General features: G+C 37.6%; 1 protein-coding gene across 1 annotated transcript in view; it reads left to right on the top strand.

Moving 5' to 3' along the window:
* LOC126262252 (repressor of RNA polymerase III transcription MAF1 homolog) overlaps window positions 1-19,919 on the top strand; it is a 71,792-nt gene extending 51,873 nt beyond the window's left edge. Inside the window, exons 6-7 of the mRNA XM_049958738.1 lie at window positions 11,829-11,910; window positions 17,605-19,919. Of these exons, the coding sequence (XP_049814695.1) occupies window positions 11,829-11,898 (70 nt within the window). The 3' untranslated portion in view covers window positions 11,899-11,910; window positions 17,605-19,919. The remainder of the gene's footprint in view (window positions 1-11,828; window positions 11,911-17,604) is intronic.
* The last annotated feature ends 667 nt before the right edge of the window (window positions 19,920-20,586 follow it).

The raw sequence follows: 20,586 nt of genomic DNA, 5'->3' as shown, positions 1-20,586 counted from the left end.
TTGCATATAAACCGCAATGAGTTGCGCTGTGGGTAGCATACCATAACGTACTTGCCTATAGTACTATTAATGGCAGTTTGTGAGCCTTTCATTCACCAAATCTGTCGGACGTCTTTGATGCACATTTTATCTGACTCAGTTTTTAACACGAGCCAGAGTGCTGAAAGACTTCAGTTACAGCCATGGGAGAGTGTAAACATGTGCATAGCTATACATAGGTTCAGAAATGAGCTTGAAATTTGAAGCTCATGCATCTTACTCAAGAGGTCCAGTTGTTTCAAAGCAACTATACATATTTGGAAGTATGAATAGTTTTCAAATATTTAATTTCTTCTAAATCTGTCATGACATCATTACGGTATTCCTTGATAAATAACTAGCCTCAGTGACCTCATCATCAGTCATCTTTGTGTGTTTCCATAAATCCCAAATGTGCCATTATAATCTTCACTGTTTCACATCAGGTTTTCAAGTTTTGACAGTGAATTATCTTGAATAAATCCTCATATTTTTACATTTGTCACTTCATACCTGGTTTCATAATGAAATGATTTCCTCTTCTTAGTGTGCACCTCTGGAAATTCGGGATGTCTGGCAACAACTTTAGATTCAGGAAGAATAGTATCCTAATATTCAAAAGATATTTTAAGTTATTAAATAAGCCGGCATGGTGTCTTACCTTAATATTGATGGTAGTATTTCAAGGTTGTAATTTAATTCTGTAGTCAGTTAGTACTAACAACTTTAACGGAATCGATGTCAAGATTAAGCATTTAAAAGATCTCCCATAATCCAAAGAAACCTGTACTGCAGAATGTTTTTCAAATTTAACTTATTGGGAGTTTCAACAGCAGTGGCAGCCTTATCCAACTCAGCTGCAGTTGGACTTACAGTGTCAACCTGAGCACTCCAGTGGGTATCAGACATGGAATATGAAGAACTTCTGATACATTGTTTCAGAATATCCAATCGTACTGATACAGAATATCCCATTGTTGTTGACTGCAACTGAAGTGGTTGTAAGAAGTTGAATCACTCTGAAAAAAGTATCTGCTTCGTGACATCTCTCAGCTGCATGCACTCCAAATAAGTTAAGGCTATGACAAGCACACAAAGAGAATTTTGAAAGAGGACTCCACCGAAGGAAACATGTCAGATCTCCTTTATAACACCCTCTCATATTCCTGTCCGCAGCATTCACTGATAGGAACTGAGTGTTTAACAAGTATTGATCAAATTAAATATGCAATAGCAACTCTGGTTACAATCTAAGAATTCCAAAGTCGTTCATTTATTTCTTGTTTATACTCATTGCATGGGTTTATTTATATTTTAATTTACCACATTGTGATTGTCAGCTTGGAGTTGTTTGCAAACCCCCGACTTGTTAAATATTCTTATTGATAGAGTAATTTAACTTTTACTAAAAACCAGGACTTGACAACTCTGGTCTTTCAAGGCTTTTATTGCACCTTTACATACAGCACATATTAGATGATAAATACCTTGTTTCATGAGATCTTCTGTGTAACAAATAACAAGCATTTTTTCAATACATACATATATACATTATTGGTATAAACTTCTGGTCAATGGTATTCCTTGACAGCATGGCTGGTGCAGAAGACACTTTGCTGCCTTTGACTACTTTGCCTGTTAAAAAAACTCCAAGTATGTCTTCCACTCTCTTGGAACGGCGTGGAGACTAAACGAAATACATTATGCAAATAATAAAATACACAAAACAGGACTTGTCCCCTTATAATTCTCCTTACATAACAATTAAAACTTTATTTTCTCAATGATTATTCTGAATAACAAAAATGCATACAAGTCAACTAATAAAGATTGTTCATTTGTATTCAAAATCAGTATGATATTTCACTTCCACTCAACAAAATAATTAATTTCCAAACTTTGGCTGCAAAATATCTGGAAAATCTCACATATAAATTTCCTTATTGGGGTAAATATAACACAGGATGAATGTTGCCTGTTCAGCATCATTTGAATCAGGAGTTGCATCAACAACAATAGAGTAATATTTCACATTTTCCATCTGTTCTAAGATGGCACTACTGAGGCGATGGACGCATCTAGAAATAAATTAATTATGAGTATCACTTGAAAGTTAATGCACTTGTATCACTTTCCAGTTTCTTGTCTGTCTCTGACCTGCTACTGTATTTTGCGACAAATGGGTCATAGTGATTCGAGCTCTAATGTTCTGAGGAAATTTCTAGTATGTCGACCTCCAGTTTTCCGATATGAACCTCTGAAAGCCAAACTTGTTTTATGACAAATAATGTCGCATGAAGTAAAGTGAGGGTTCTCATGTAAGTTGGTTCCTCAGTGAATGAACAAAAGAACATTACCTCTTTACTTCCTGCTATTAGTATGGCCAATGTACCTCTTTCATGTAATTTCATTTCTTCACTTTTATGATTCATGCAGGGCAACTACATATGCTTAGAGATATTTTATTTTCTGTGTACTCTTGAATGCAAAATATTTTCTCCATATTTTGTGTAAAATCACCTTGTGATGGAATCAGAACTGCCTTATCTTTGAATGTTGTTGGCAATCCTACCAAATTATAACATCATTTACAGCTGTTGCCTTGTACATTTGGTAGGGAAATGTTATGGTAAGTTTTCCACCAACATTTGAAGAAAGTGCATTTTAGACTCCATTACAAGGAAGGTGGTTTTAGCCACAATGTCTAAAGAAAAGTTGTGCATTGAAAATTAAGCAAGAAACAGTTGTATGCAGCTGACCTGTAAGAATCGTAACAGTGAAAAAGCAAGAGTTTTACTGATTAAGCTGGTGCTGGAATAATGTTCTTTTATTTATTATATGATAAAATATTTATTTTTCGGTAGCAATCTGATATTTGCCAACTGAGCACACTGAAGGATATGAAACCTTGAGGCCCTTGGGCACCCCCTATGAGGCTTGGGCACCAGGACTTTTGCACCCCAGCCTCCCTCACCCCACTAGTCGGGCCTTGTGGGCCATTCTTCAGCTTGCCATAAATTCTTCCCTTGTAGTCTCAAAGTAGTTATCAGGAAAACAAAAACTGGCATTATACGGATCGGAGCGTGGAACGTCAGATCCCTTAACCGGGCAGGTAGATTAGAAAATTTAAAAAGGGAAATGGATAGGTTAAAGTTAGATATAGTGGGAATTAGTGACGTTCGGTGGCAGGAGGAACAAGACTTTTGGTCAGGTGAATACAGGGTTATAAACAAAAAATCAAACAGGGGTAATGCAGGAGTAGGTTTAACAATGAATAAAAAAATAGGAGTGCGGGTAAGCTACTACAAACAGCATAGCAAACGCATTATTGTGGGACACGAAGCCCACGCCTACTACAGTAGTACAAGTTTATATGCCAACTAGCTCTGCAGATGATGAAGAAATTGAAGAAATGTATGATGAGATAAAAGAAATTATTCAGGTAGTGAAGGGAGATGAAAATTTAATAGTCATGGGTGACTGGAATTCGAGAGTAGGAAAAGGGAGAGAAGGACACATAGTTGGTGAATACAGATTGGGGGGAAGAAATGAAAGAGGAAGCCGCCTGGTAGAATTTTGCACAGAGCATAACTTAATCATAGCTAACACTTGGTTCAAGAATCATGAAAGAATGTTGTATACATGAAAGAATCCTGGAGATACTAGTAGGTATCAGATAGATTATATAATGCTAAGACAGAGATTTAGGAACCAGGTTTTAAATTGTAAGACATTTCCAAGGGCAGATGTGGACTCTGACCACAATCTATTGGTTATGAACTGTAGATTAAAAATTAAGAAACTGCAAAAAGGTGGGAATTTAAGGAGATGGGACCTGGATAAACTGAAAGAACCAGAGGTTGTACAGAGTTTCAGGGAGAGCATAAGGGAACAATTGACAGGAATGGGGGAAAGAAGTACAGTAGAAGAAGAATGGGTAGCTCTGAGGGATGAAGTAGTGAAGGCAGCAGAGGATCAAGTAGGTAAAAAGACGAGGGCTAGTAGAACTCCTTGGGTAACAGAAGAAATATTGAACTTGATTGATGAAAGGAGAAAATATAAAAATGCAGTAAATGAAGCAGGCAAAAAGGAATACAAACGTCTCAAAAATGAGATCGCCAGGAAGTGCAAAATGGCTAAGCAGGCGTGGCTAGAGGACAAATGTAAGGATGTAGAGGCTTATCTCACTAGCGGTAAGATAGATACGGCCTACAGGAAAATTGGAGAGACCTTTGGAGAAAAGAGAACCACTTGTATGAATATCAAGAGCTCAGATGGAAACCCAGTTCTAAGCAAAGAAGGGAAAGCAGAAAGGTGGAAGGAGTATATAGAGGGTCTATACAAGGGCGATGTACTTGAGGACAATATTATGGAAATGGAAGAGGATGTAGATGAAGATGAAATGGGAGATACGATACTGCGTGAAGAGTTTGACAGAGCACTGAAAGACCCGAGTGGAAACAAGGCCCCGGGAGTAGACAACATTCCATTAGAACTACTGACGGCCTTGGGAGAGCCAGTCCTGACAAAACTCTACTGTCTGGTGAGCAAGATGTATGAGACAGGCGAAATACCCTCAGACTTCAAGAAGAATATAATAATTTCAATCCCAAAGAAAGCAGGTGTTGACAGATGTGAAAATTACCGAACTATCAGTTTAATAAGTCACAGCTGCAAAATACTAACACGAATTCTTTACAGACGAATGGAAAAACTGGTAGAAGCCGACCTTGGGGAAGATCAGTTTGGATTCCGTAGAAATGTTGGAACACATGAGGCAATACTGACCTTACGACTTATCTTAGAAGAAAGATTAAGGAAAGCCAACCTACGTTTCTAGCATTTGTAGACTTAGAGAAAGCTTTTGACAATGTTGACTGGAATACTCTCTTTCAAATTCTAAAGGTGGCAGGGGTAAAATACAGGGAGCGAAAGGCTATTTACAATTTGTACAGAAACCAGATGGCAGTTATATGATTCGAGGGGCATGAAAGGGAAGCAGTGGTTGGGAAGGGAGTGAGACAGGGTTGTAACCTCTCCCCGATGTTATTCAATCTGTATATTGAGCAAGCAGTAAAGGAAACAAAAGAAAAATTCGGAGTAGGTATTAAAATCCATGGAGAAGAAATAAAAACTTTGAGGTTCGCCGATGACATTGTAATTCTATCAGAAACAGCAAAGGACTAGGAAGAGCAGTTGAACGGAATGGATAGTGTCTTGAAAGTAGGATATAAGATGAACATCAACAAAAGCAAAACGAGGATAATGGGATGTGGTCGAATTAAGTCGGGTGATGCTGAGGGAATTAGATTAGGAAATGAGACACTTAAATTAGTAAAGGAGTTTTGCTATTTGGGGAGCAAAATAACTGATGATGGTCGAAGTAGAGAAGATATAAAATGTTGACTGGCAATGGAAAGGAAAGCGTTTCTGAAGAAGAGAAGTTTGTTAACATCGAGAATAGATTTAAGTGTCAGGAAGTCGTTTCTGAAAGTATTTGTATGGAAGTGAAACATGGACGATAAATAGTTTGGACAAGAAGAGAATCGAAGCTTTCGAAATGTGGTGCTACAGAAGAATGCTGAAGATTAGATGGGTAGATCACATAACTAATGATGAAGTATTGAATAGAATTGGGGAGAAGAGGCGTATGTGGCACAACTTGACAAAAAGAAGGGACCGGTTAGTAGGAAATGTTCTGAGGCATCAAGGGATCACAACTTTAGCATTGGAGGGCAGTGTGGAGGGTAAAAATCATAAAGGGAGACCAAGAGATGAATACACTAAGCAGATTCAGAAGGATGTAGGTTGCATTAAGTACTAGGAGATGAAGAAGCTTGCACAGGATAGGGTAGCATGGAGAGCTGCATCAAACCAGTCTCAGGACTGAAGACCACAACAACAACAGTCTCAAAGATGCACTCTTTGTTGACTGAGAATCCTCATTCCATGCTGCTTGCCCATGTGGCAAAGTGAGTGCAATTTCTATTGCCTGCTGCAGTCCATGGAGTGTTTTTTGCTTCCTGAGGTACTTCATCCAAAAGTCATCCAACCTTTCCTCTTCTTGAAACTTCCTCACAGATTAAAACTGTGTGCCGGACCGAGACTCGAACTTGGTCCCAAGTTCGAGTCTCAGTCCAGCACACAGTTTTAATCTGCCAGGAAGTTTCATATCAGCACACACTCCGCTGCAGAGTAAAAATCTCATTTCCTCTTGTTTGTTGAATGTCTCGAATTTTGTCTTGCGATTTCTGTTTACATCAGAAGCATATTGTACGGTGTAAGGCACAGTGTTACACCGTCCGGGTTATCTGGATACTTCCCACCAACACCAACCTATCCGAACTCCGGAGATGGGAACTTGCTCTTCAATATATCCTCTCTTCCCGTTACCCACCAGGCCTCAATCTCCGCTAATTTCAAGTTGCCGCCACTCATACCTCACCTGTCATTCAACAACATCTTTGCCTCTGCACTTCCGCCTCAACTGACATCTCTGCCCAAACTCTTTGTCTTTAAATATGTCTGCTTGTGTCTGTACATGTGTGGATGGATATGTGTGTGTGTGTGTGTGCGAGTGTATACCCGTCCTTTTTCCCCCTAAGGTAAGTCTTTCCGCTCCCGGGATTGGAATGACTCCTTACCCTCTCCCTTAAAGCCCACATCCTTTCGTCTGTCCCTCTCCTTCCCTCTTTCCTGATGAGGCAACAGTTTGTTGCGAAAGCTTCAATTTTGTGTGTATGTTTGTGTTCGTTTGTGTGTCTGTCGACCTGCCAGCACTTTCATTTGGTAAGTCACATCATCTTTGTTTTTAGATATATTTTTCCTACGTGGAATGTTTCCCTCTATTATAACCATATCAAATAATCTGTATTACTTGCATTGTTGCCAGCACTAGATAGCATTGTCTTCCTGGATATTTCTGCATCAGTTGATTGGGGATGTTCTACCCACACCACTCTCACCACTCTTGGCAACAGAAGTTGCAGTGGCCAAACAGTACCGATACCACCAAATTTTGGATGCTGTAAGTGGGAAGGGAGAACACACAAACAAGTCAGTTTAGCATGCATTTAATGCAATTGGGGCTGAGACTTCCAAAAATGGACAAGCTGTACGGGAAAAATCATTAGTGAGGGACATACTAATGAGATGATGATGATGATGATGATACATCAATATTTGCTTATATGGCATAACTGTTATTGGTGTCATGAGTTCTCCTACATTCTTTTTGCAAATAGCACTCCTGGTAGAATGGATATTGTGGAGAAATGGCTTAACCACAGCCTTGGTGAGTTTTTATGTTGTGCCCAGATAGGTCTGCCAGCAATAGCATTGCCCACGAAAGGCAAAGGTTGCTAGTTCGAGTTTTGGTCCATCTCTTAGTTTTAATCTGCCATATAGTTTTACAAGACTTCATTAGTTTCTCTTGAGTCTGCATTTCATATTGTTAACGGCCTACCTATTCAGAATGACCTAGTAACTGCCTGTGAGCAACAAAGCATTTAGCCATTTGTACAAGAAAATACTTTGTAGAAATGGATGTGGCAAATATATATTTTATGCCGTCTGTAGCTGTTGCAGCTCTTTCAGCAGGTAGAAAGCATGTTTAGAGTTTAACATGCTGTTAACATAGAAACCCCATGAGATTGAGTATTAGTGTGAATCGCTAAGGGTGGGTAAGGGAATGTGGAATGGCCTTGGTTTAAGAACCGTCCTGCAATTCCCCACTCACCTTGAGTGCTTGCAGTGTGGATGAGGTGTTGGGGTTTCAGCATTGCTCATTCTAAAAATGCATCAGTTTTTTAACTACTGCACTATGTGTCTTATAAGCTGGCAAGTAGATTCAAGCTCATCATGTCATATTGTAGCGTGTATTTGCCCTGGAACAGCGAGAAGATCCGGGAAAAACTCAGGAATTTTTTCATGCGGGAGAAAACCTGGAATTTTTTAGAATTCCAGGAATTTTTCATTGTTTCAGCTTTGAGTTAAATTTTTATAATTTTGAGTGGAAAGAACTGATAGGTAACAAAGAATTTTTCTTTAGCCTGCTACTGCAGAATAATACTGGAGCAATAAAACATAAACACGAGAGAAAAACACCAATATACTTCCATAGAAACTGCGCCTTTTACAATGGCAAAACACAGTGCCCACACAAGCGTCACCAAGTGACAGTGTTGTCAAGTCAGTGGTTTTCCCACTAAAACTAGTTGTTTCTATACGTGTCTAGTGTGCAGATTTTGCATCTAGTGACTAGTGGAAATTGTGGCGCATTTTATAAATGTTTTAGCGGAATTACAGTAAGATTATTTTTTAAAAAATCACTTGATCCATTCAGTATACAGCAAGCAGTGCTATTTGCTAACGTCTAGCAGCTTTTAAAGTTGTACGATCTAAACATTTTTAATATATGGTATTATATCTTTTTTCCCGTATTGTTATGCTCTCTAGTATTAATGTATCTGAAATAGCTTTCATAGTGCATATCTGTAGTCGTGGTGATAATGTAATGTGTTTTATGTCAGTAGATGTTGTCTTAGTGTTAGACATCGGTAAAGTAACGGCACAGTATAGCTAAAAATTTTATGCTGAATGGCTACACGATAGTAAATTTGCAGACTGGCTAGAAAGAATTCAAGGGATGACACAAGAGCATATTGTAAAGATTGTCATAGTACTTTGTTAGCATGTTATGCCAATGTATTAAGCCAAAGACAAAAATAACTTTCAAAACCTGAAAGAATCTTTAGAATGAATCAAGCTGAAAGTTCCCTTGTATTATTTGTTTCCAACATTGTGGGATCATGCCATGCGGGCACTAAAGTGATTTTTGCAAGAGTAAATTCACAGACTGTGATGTTGCCAGAAAACTTCAAATACATAGAACAAAGTGTAGTGCGGTTATGAACCATGTAGTAAGGTTCCATTCCATTTTGTGGAAAATTTGTGGCAATGTATTGGTGACAGCAGTACATTGTTCCAACTGATGAATCAACAGCCATCATTGTGACAAAATTTTTAGTAATAACAGTAATATATTACAATGCTGCAACCAGTGGAATCATTTCAACATTTTTTTTCTCCTTAAATTAGACTACCTCCAGCATTGTAGTGCACAGTCTATTGTAACAGCAATTGGAGAAATGCTTCAAGAATTCAAAATGGATCTAAACAAGCTGCAGGGTATAGGCACGAACAATGCAAATGTAATGGTCGGTGTAATCAGTGGTGTCCATCAAAATTTGAAAAAAAGACATTCGTCATTTGATTCTTATAAAGTATTTATGCCTAGTGTTACCATGGTCAAATGTGGAAGTGGAAAGATTTTTTAGCCAGATAAACATTTTTTGTGATTTTGCTGTTCTCTCTTCGCTTAGCACAAAATGGATTTCTGTGGCTGGGAGTTATCAAATGAATTAAAATACACACACATAATTACAGAAGACTGAAATATGTTAATAGTTTCAGTTTTCTGATTTGATTTTATTTCCACTTTATTGGCAGTCAAGCATTACTTGCTTTGCAGAACAGTGACATTATTTTTGTCAGTTTGTGGAAGAAATTTGGCTTTTACTTATCTTTTCTGCAGAGGCAATCAGTTTACTTGAAATGAATCATTCCACACTATTAGCTAGTCTTAGCTGTTCGCTGAGTTTCAAGTGTACATTTTCATCTTCTGGCGTGTACAGCATTGTGCCATAATAACGAACGAAACATGAGATAATACAGTAATGGTACTCAAAGATAATTGTCTTCTTGAAACCCATACCAAAAAGCTTGAACAGAATTTTACATATCTGCCTTCTGTGGAACACAATTTTTTTTTGGTCACAAGACATATTTCAACATTTGTCTTGTACCTGCTCTGGGCTTGGCTTTATTTCTTAATTTGTGTTGCTTACATCTTAAATTTATAGAAAGCCATTGTTCATTAAATTATGGACTAACAACACACCATGTTTTGTGATTGTGACTCTCCCCAAGACTTTACATTTACTCATGGAGCAGAATGTAAACTGCCACTTATTATACAATTTCTTGGCTTCACAGATAACCTTGTTAATTTTTATACAGTTTGAAAAACTCATGAAAAGCTTACTGTTCTTAGTCATGGTGTATACAAACAACTGTTTTATTTTTGTGGGAAATCTGTATTGCTGCCTACTAGCTTTTTACAGTGTTGTGTCGATGTAAACTTGACTAGAACTGCTACATTGCAGTATTGCAGAGGGCAGAAAAAAAGTAAGTCTATGTTAAAGTGATCGCGTGCCAAAATATTTGGGTTCTTCGAGTTGTAGAGTCTAGTTTTGAAATGAATGTTATGCCCAGGACTGCGTTCTAATTTTGCTTTCCTTAAGTGGATAAGGTATGATAAAGCAATTGCCCTAAGTACCATAACTCCTATGTCGCTCTGCCACACTGCTGCAAATGGTCATGTGATGCCACACTACAAACAAAATTGCAAACAGACGTGCGACGAGAAGTGTACGAGCAGAGCAAATATCTAGCACAGGCTTCCTATGTCATTGTAGCTGCACATGCGCAGTAACATCTGTCTCCTGCCTCTCTCTGGCAACTGCTTTAATGAACGTAACTAACGATCACAGGAAAATATTGTGAATGGTGGTTTGAGAAGTATTATTTTCAAACACTTTGAGGACAAGCACTTAGAACAATTTCAGTGGCACATTTGTGTTTGACATATCTTAAAGGGAAACATATGCAAAAAAAAGGCCAATATTGCTTGTGAAATCTTAGCTTTTGTTGTAGCAATACTATACGTAATTTAAACCATGAACTTTTCCCGTGTGTGTGCACACTACGTAACAGTGATGTTGCTATTGGCTGACTGCATCATGTATCCTGCGCTCTGAATATCTGCTGTCATTTGCTGGCAAGACAATACAATGTGTGCTTTGATTGGCTGAGAAAAGAGCATCTCAATTTCGATTTCAGTGCTTCGGAAACTAACGTGGTGCATTGGATGGAATTTGTATTTATACTCTCTTAATATCAAAAATATGCAGTGTACATGGTGCTGCATGTGAAAAATCTTCCCGAAATGTGTTATTTTTTCCTGCATTTCATTTTTAAAGTGCCAAGTAGTTCTATGCTGGTGAATACAACCTTCACCAATCGAAGCATTGGTAAGTTTCACCGTTCCAAGGGAAAGTATACAGTCACTCAACACGCAGGAAAATGTGTATTTTCACCCCAGTAGAAGTGTATTTCTAACAGAGAAATCCATGTGTTGTTTTTTTTTTTTTTTTTCCTTGGCCGCATTCACACCCTGCATTGACACGTTTTGGAAGCCCTTACCATTCATAGGAAAATAATATTTTGCATGGTCCTATGAAGTGGAAGGGAGCCATTTATAAGGGAAATGAGATGTGATCAGTTTGCCCTCACAGTTTTATTATCATACCTTCTACTTTTTATAATTGGTCTGCTAAACTATTGAGAAAGGTTTTAAAAGTTAACAGAGATCTAATGAATACTTACTGTGTTCTTATTGGAGTGTTTTGTTTTAGCATCAGACTATTATATGAATTTCATGGGGAACTGTGCTGCATGTCTTCGACTTCATCGTGTTTTGCTTTTTCATGTTGATCTCTCCCCCATTCCCTCCATAAGTTCCATCTAGCATAATCCATCTGGTGTGTAAACTTTATTTCTGATCATCCAGAAGTGCTATTAAATGTATGCAATATGTTTTAAGTAGAAATTATTAAAAATTATTTTTAAACCTTTCAGCTGACATTCTTAATGTATCAACTATCATAATTGTTTGTTTATGTTTGCAGTCCAATTTATTCACTGGATTCTGGCTTCGGCAGTGATTTTGCTATGGACGAGGAGGATGAGATTGACTAAATTTCAAATAAGGTAAATTACATGTAAAGGTAAATTGTTTAAATCACATGCTAAGAAGTACCCACGTTTTATGAGGACAGAGAGAGACAAAAGCAGCAGCGAGAGGGTACAAGGTCTAATATAGATCAGAGATATTAAAACACAGTGAGAAATTAAAATAAATTAGAAGAGAAACGGAAAATGAAAAGTGAAAGGAATAATCCAATGACAAAATGTTTCTTCAATCAGTTTCATGTTTACCTGACTATAAGATGAGGATTATTCCTTGGATGCATCATTCAAAATACAGAGGGTTGTCTTATATTCATAGATGAAACATTGGTAGGCAAGGTCAGTGTTTTTTAGATTGCGTAGTAGCTTATATTGAACCAGACAGTTACTGTTCATTGTTGTTTTGATTTTAAATTAGTTGAATTTCAGTGAATGTCACAATCACATTTCACATGTTCAGCGATAACCTTTGTGAAAATTAGTGCAGCATTCATTTTCCTTCCATTGCCAAAGCTTTTAAAAGCAGTAAATATTAACGGTTCGAATCCTGCCTCGGGCATGGATGTGTGTGATGTCCTTAGGTTAGTTAGGTTTAATTAGTTCTAAGTTCTAGGCGACTGATGACCTCAGAAGTTAAGTCGCATAGTGGTCAGAGCCATTTGAACCATTTTATTAACGGTTGATAATTGGTACAAATAATACATGAATCTACATGTTTTCCATTCACACAGACAACACACACTTTAAGATAATATTACATAGGAGAGGCCACAACAGCCTTAACATAAGAAAAGTAACTGGGGAGAGAATATGTTAGAATATGTCTCAAAAGTGAGAAGGACAGGAAGTGCAAAATGGCTAAGCAGGGATGGCTAGAGGACAAATGCAAGGATGTCGATGCATATATCACTATGGGTAAGATAGATACTGCCTACAGGAAAATTAAATAGACTGTTGGAGAAAGAGAACCACCTGTATGAATATCAGGAGCTCAGATGGAAAACCAGTCCTAAGCAAAGAATTGAAAGCAGAAAGGTGGATGGAGTATATAGAGAGCCTATACAAGGACAAGGTATTTGAGTGCAATATTATGGAAATTGAAGAGGACGTGGATGAAAGTGAAATGGGATATATGATACTGCTTGAAGAATTTGACAAAGCACTGAAAGACCTAAGTCGAAACAAGGCCCCGGGAGTAGACGACATTCCATTAGAGCTATTGGTAGCCTTCGGAGAGCCAGCCATGACAAAACTCTACCATCTGGTGAGCAAGATGTATGAGACTGGTGAAAATACCCTCAGAATTCAAGAGTAATACAATCATTCCAATCCCAAAGAAAGCAGCAGTTGACACGTATGAAAATTACTGAACAGTGAGTTTAATAAGTCTTGGCTGCAAAATACCAATACGAATTCCTTATAGACAAATGGAAAAACTGGTATAAGCCGACCTTGGGAAGATCAGTTTGGATCCCGAAGATATGTTGGAACATGCGAGGCAATACTGACCGTACGACTTACCTTAGAAGATAGATTAAGGAAAGGCAAACCTATGGTTTTTGGCATTTGTAGACCTAGAGAAAGCTTTTGACAATGTTGACTGGAATACTCTCTTTCAAATTCTGAAGGTGGCAGGAGTCAAATACAGGGAGTAAAAGTCTATTTACAATTTGTACAGAAACCAGATGGCAGTTATAAGAGTCTAGGAGCATGAAAGGGAAGCAGTGGTTGGGAAGGGAGTGAGACAGGGTTGTAGCCTATCACCAATGTTATTCAATCTGTATATTGAGCAAGCAGTAAAGGGGAAAAAAAAAAAAGAAAAATTTGGAGTAGGAATTAAAATCCGTGGAGAAGAAATAAAACCTTTGAGGTTTGCTGATGACATAGTAATTCTGTCAGCAAAGGACCTGAAAGAGTGGTTGAATGGAATAGACAGTGTTTTGAGAGGAGGCTATAAGATGAACATCAACAAAAACAAAATGAGAATAATGGATTGTAGTCAAATTAAATCAGGTGATGCTGAAGGAATTAGATTAGGAAATGAGACACTTAAAGCAGTAGATGAGTTTTGCTATTTGGGGAGCAAAATAACTGATGATGGTCAAAGTAGAGATGATATAAAGTGCAGATCGGCAATATCAAGGAAAGTGTTTTTGGGAGAAGAGAAATGTATTAATATCGAGTATAGATTTAAGTGTGAGGAAGTCTTTTCAGAAAGTATTTGTATGGAGTGTAGCCATGTATGGAAGTGAAACGTGGACGATAACTAGTTCAGACAAGAAGAGAATAGAAGGTTTCAAAATATGGTGCTACAGAAGAATGTTGAAGATTAGATGGGTAGACCACGTAACTAATGAGAAGGTACTGAATAGGATTGGGGAGAAGAGGAATGTATGGCACAACTTGACTAGAAGACGAAATTGGTTCGTAGGGCACCTTCTGAGGCATCAAGGGATCACCAATTTAGTTCTAGAGGGAAGTGTGGAGGGTAAAAATCATAGGGGGAGATGAAGGGTCGAATACACTAAGCAGATTCAGAAGGATATAGTTTGTAGTAGGTACTTGGAGATGAAGACGCTTGCACAGGATAGGGTAGCATTGAGAGCTGCATCTAACCACTCTCTGGACTGAAGACCACAACAACAACAACATGTAGGGAAATGTCTGGGGAATAATATTTCAATAAAAATAAGTAAGCTAGTATTTTCTTTTGTAAGGTGTCTAGGACTGATTAACTTCATCATAAAAACAATGAATGAGGGTAAGAATTGTGGGAGACATTAAAAGTATGTAGTGTTAAATATGTTTACAGATAATGACTCCTCAAGGACAAGAGGCACTGAGAAGCAAAGAACAGTAAATTCATTAATCCACACATGAATAAATTGCTACCGAGCGAGGTGGCGCAGTGGTTAGACACTGGACTCGCATTTGGGAGGACGACGGTTCAATCCCACGTCTGGCCATCCTGATTTAGGTTTTCCGTGATTTCCCTAAATCACTCCAGGCAAATGCCAGGATGGTTCCTCTGAAAGGGCACGGCCGACTTCCTTCCCCATCCTTCCCTAATCCGATGAGACCGATGACCACGCTGTCTGGTCTCCTTCCCCAAAACCAACCAACCAACCAATAAATTGCTTAGTTTTGAAAGTTGTTCTTCAGAGATGTGGACTATCCAAGCAAAAGATCATTTGCGTACATCTTCCTACTGGCACCCATTCTAACACTCTTTTGCATTTCTTATTCTATCAAATAGAGGGTCACACATGAAATGTTGCACACCTTGTACCAGTTAAAGCCTGGCTTTCTATATGGGAATGAGCCCCATTTCCTAAACCTCACCAGTCCTTTGCCTTCATCCTTCTTCCTTCCCCTTCAACCCTTCTGCCAGGAGCAGCAGCCACTGGCTCCAAAAGCTTGAATGTTTCCTTAACTTTTTTATATGTGTTTTCTCCTGCTGCCACTTGCTGAGTAGACTTCTTACATATCCATTATATCATACGAGCCTTTCCCCTGTGGCTTCACTTGAGTATTGGTTTGACAAATATATGGAATACACTTCCTCCTCCCCCTCTGTGTACACCTCTTCCTCCTCCTGTCTGTCCAGTTCATCCTCCCATCTTTATCTATCTCCTCCTCCACACTTTCTCTAACTCTTCATCTTTTCCTCCCCCTCTCATTGTCCATTTCCTCCACTCCCTATTCCCTCTCTACGCATATCTTCCTCCACCCTCCCTCTGACCATATCCATTTCCCTCTCTTCCCATCTCCATCTCCCCTTCTTTCCATACCCACCTCTCCCTCTTCCTTTTCCATGTGCCCACTACCCATCTACACCTTCCACCCTGCCCCATGCCCACCCTGCCCCATGCATCTCCCCTTCCTCCCCTCTGCCTGCCCATTTGCTCCTCCCACCCACAATTTCCATTATCTCCTCTATCCATCTCAACCTGTCTCTGGCCGTGTTCTTCGGCACATGTAGCCCCTACAATACAGTTTAATAAAGTAGGTTGATACTACTCCCACAACACACCTGTCATGCAGGCCAACCTGCATGTTGGGTCCCAGAAAACAGTTTATTGCCTCTGACATGTACGCTGCCCTGCAAAGCAAGTTGATTTGGCAGGCCAATACTGTCCCCACACAATACATCTGTCGTGTAGGGCAACCATATGCCAGGAACTGTAAAAAAACATTTTTGGCTGTATCTCTGCTCCGAAATGTTTGGATAGATCATAATTATGAGTATTGTGCATGTAGTATCTATTCTTGATGTTCTGATTGTAGTTTCACATTAAGTACAAACTACACTACAGTCAAAAAGACACTATTGTCACTAGCCTGTATATGAAATTTTTGTGGATTAACATTAATAATAATAATAATAATAATAATAATAATCGTAAATATTGAATAGAATTTCATATTTAATTGGTGCATAAGTTCGTAGTGTTTTTATTTTGCATGTTGGTATTCCGGCTGCCGTGGGTTTATTTATTGATTGTCATTTTTTATTTGTAGTTCACTGTTGCTATTTGAGTTTACACATGGCCATTTTGTCATTTGGAGATACTGAGTGGAGCTGTGGATGCTAGAAAATGGAGCACCAAGTGGAGAAATCAAACAATTTCTGACATGCTCTTCTGTTTGACTTCAGTAGGGAGATGACATCAGTGGCAGCCAGAAATATTTGCACTGTGTATAGGGATAATGCCATTGGACAGAGTATGGCAAGAAAATGGTTTTCTCGTTTTAAGAGAGTCCATTTTGACTTTGCTGACCCTCCACATACAGGAGGACCTTCAGGGTTTGATGAAAATCATTTAAACACATTGATCCACTATTATCCACATCAGGGTACTCATGAACTGACAAATGTGATGAACTGTGGTCATTCCACCATTGTGCGACATTTGCATGAAAAGGGGAAGTTTCAAAATCGGGTACTGCATGCCCTTAAGTCAGAATCACAAAAATAAGCAGGTGGCCATACATCTCTGCCTGGTCATCATCAATTGTCTTGTGACGAACACCAACCATTCCTATCCTTTATCATTATTGGTGATGAGAAATGGCGTCTTCATTCTAACTAAAGGAAAAGAAAGGAATGATTGAGCCCAAACAAAGTAGCAACTCCCCTTACAACGACCTGTGTGTATCCACAAAAGTTAATGTTATGAATCTGGTGGAACAGCGACAGTGTGGTGTACTATGTATTGCTTCTCTGAGGTATAACTATCACTGTCAAAAACTGCTATACAGGAATTGGATTGGCAAGCTGTTCCACAGTCACATTGTTGATCTGATCTTTTCCACTTTCTATCAAACAGCCTTCAAGGATCTTTCTTTCTGGATGAAAATGTGCTCTGAACCTAGCTCGGCAAGTTCTTCATCTCAAAACTATGTGATTTCTACAGCCACGGAATTGAAAAGTTACCCCATTGTTGGCAGACTTTTCTAATAGTGAAGGAGAACATATTATTGATGACTAAAATCTCTGTTGTGTGTATCTGTGTGTGTTCATTAAACTTATGGAAAAATGATATGAACTTGTGCACAAGTCCACACTGCTAGTTTGCCTACAAATTTGTTTTTCACAAACATCTATTTTTCTCAAATCTTTGTTTCTGTGCTTTTGGCACTTGTGGTTCTTCATGCCTTAATTCGTTTGTGAAATACGTGTAAAATATCTGGTTAATATGTATTGTGTTACAGGATAAACAACTAATGCTGCTCTTCAGTGTTGACATCAGAGGACACTTTAGAAGAAGAGACAGAAGCTTTTTGGCAGTAAAATAATAAATTTCAACTTTTGTGAATTGTCAGAGCGGCTATCCTGTTGTTTAGCATATTACAGAAACATAGCTTACAATTTTTGAACTAATTTTAATGTAAATTTCATGTTGTGAATGCTGAATAGTTTAATTTTTATGGTTATTCTGATGCAGGAAACTTTGACTTTCTGAGTCATTTTAATGCTAGACAATACAGTACTAGTAGATGTAATCTGTAACTTGCACAAGAGTTTAACTGATAACCTAGGGAAAGATTCGGTATTTGCATTTATACTGAATGACAAAAGCTTTAAAGAATTTGTGTGGAGTATAAGACTTAATTTCTTCATTCATGTGTTTGTTATATGTACTTGCTGTAAAAATATGTTATTAATTTGAGTGTTCCATAGCTGCATGTACAGTACCAGAATTTATAGTTCAACATTTACTTGTACTGCAACACATCTCTGTATAAGGTTGTCTTACCTGTATCTCATGTCTTTTTTCCTGTTTTATGCTAAACAACATGTTCGGATATATCAGAATTTACAACATAACAGCACATGTTAATAAGTAAAACACTGTTCTTTTGCTTTGAAAAACTCAAGTAACTTTTTTTAATTGTAGTAAGTGTTCTTGGTCTTTGTCTTTAGTACATACACTCTAATAATAATTTCTACGTTTGTCAATGGCAGACTTGGTAATTTGTGATCTTGCTACTTGTTACATGTAGCCTGCTGTGCTGTATGTATCCGAGTTATACATGGATCTTTGAACACAACGTTGAAAACAGATACATTTGGCATTGCTGAAGCAGAAGTGAAAGATACAACAAAAAAATTTTTTTTCAGCTGCAACAGTGTGTGAAAAGTTGATTTATTATTTCATTATAGTATGTTCTGTTTGTATGTAGGTTATAGATATGTTTTCTTATTGACCCAGATGAAAGCAGCAGACTTATGCTTTCCCAATTTGTCAAGTATTTGTCAGAATGTAATTTGAACGTAGTAGATAGGAACATTTTCTTGATTTAGTAACATGACTACATATTGTGTGAAGTCATGTATTTATCACAGTTTTCAACAACAAAAGTGCTTTTTATGCGATTGTGTCAACCTTTTTTGTTCTAAAGAGGCTATGTAAGAAAATCCTTTATTGTAAAGAATAGTAGTGCCTTTGATGATAGCAAAATAATACTTTATTAGTAGGCTGCTATAATGTTACATTCATGAAGATAAATGGGAGTTCACTGTTCATATTTGAAGAAACCATAGCCACCCCATTACTTGACCATGGTGACATGCTTTCTTGCTTTGTGTCTATAATCCTCTCTGGACTGAGTTACTTTTGTGGAAACTTGATGGGATTGTATCAATAATTTAAGGCTCTAGCTGGGCTGGCTTTCATTTATGTTGGTAATGAACTGGCTCATTTATATGTCATTATTGTTGTTTTTGTGTCTTCTTATGTCAGTCTTTATTTAAGGGACAAACAATATAATCTCCATAAAATAAGTATATTGTACTTATTCTCGCACTTAGGTGTGTGTTAAAATAGTGCTATTGCCAGTATTAGGTATAGAGTTCACAGTACTGCAACAAACTTCACTATCTGTCCTCTATTATTGCTGTGTCCTTTTACTATTAATAATACATAGAAAACTGACCACCAGTATTTTATTAACACTTTCATTATGAGAACTGTGTAGTAGTTATCGTCACCATATGATCTGCTGCAAGGTATAGCTTTAGATCAGACATAATTTCATCTGTTGTATGGTAAGGTAGGTTATGTATTCTGTGTTTGGTGTAGAAGTCGCTCAATCCTTTGCTAAGAAAATTTTGTAGATTGTATGATATGAATATACTTTAGTCAGTATCACTTATCTCACAAAAACACAACATTTTTGTGTACTTTCTGAGTCTGACTCACATTGTTAATAAGTGCATAAAATGCTTATGGTAAATCTCCAGTGAAATTTACACTGACATAAGGTTTATAAATGAAGACTTTGTTAACGTAGTTCAGTAGCATGATAAGCAAATGTTTTATTATTATTTGGTTAGAAATGTGTACATAATGTAGATAAATTCGTTACTTACATTAATATATGATGCACATGATTAATATATGATGGTAATTTTGATAATTATCTTCCAAAAAAAGTTAGTACAAATACAATTGCACTGATGTCTACTTTTGCGAATAGTATTGTTATCTAATTTAATTTATATGTACCACCGTATTTTTTAAAATTAAAGTTGTTTTGATTGTACAACTTAGAGTTTTATCACACCCATCCCTCTGTCCATTAATGTAAATTGCCGTGCTTTCTCCTTTCGAAGTATTGATAATATCAACAAACAAAGAACTCTTTTCATTAATACCGTAGACAGTGAAATAGAATCTTGTTTGTTTGTTTGTTTGCCACATTCCAGAAAATGTGTTTTCTTTTGAAGTGTATATTAAAAGACTAAAACTAAACAGATGGACAGTTTGATGCATTTTTTTTTTTTTTGCTATGATTTCCATAAATCACTTGAGATGAATGGTGGAATGATTCCCTTGAAAGGTCACAGTGGATTTTCTTCCTGTTCCTTTCCTAATCTGAACTTGTGCTCTGCCATTGATGACAACATTGTCAGCAGGATGCTAAATTCTAATCTTCCTTCTCTATTATTTGAAAGAGAACATTTATCTAACAGCGATACAAAGTATCTGTGGAGAAATAATAATGTATAAAGACAGTAGTCTGTTATTTACCCACTTGAAAACTGTAGTATTGCATAAAAACAATATTATTGTGGTCTTAAGTGGAAGACTAGTTTAATGCAGCTCTCCGTGCTACTATATCCTGTGTTTATCTCTGAATAACTATTGCAACTTACAGCCATTTGAACCTGCTGCTATATTCATCTCCAAG

This window comes from Schistocerca nitens, chromosome 6 (assembly GCF_023898315.1).
Source record: "Schistocerca nitens isolate TAMUIC-IGC-003100 chromosome 6, iqSchNite1.1, whole genome shotgun sequence".
Taxonomy (NCBI): domain Eukaryota; kingdom Metazoa; phylum Arthropoda; class Insecta; order Orthoptera; family Acrididae; genus Schistocerca; species Schistocerca nitens.
The sequence above is the reverse complement of the archived record's forward strand: the minus strand, read 5'-3'. Positions and strand labels throughout refer to the sequence as shown.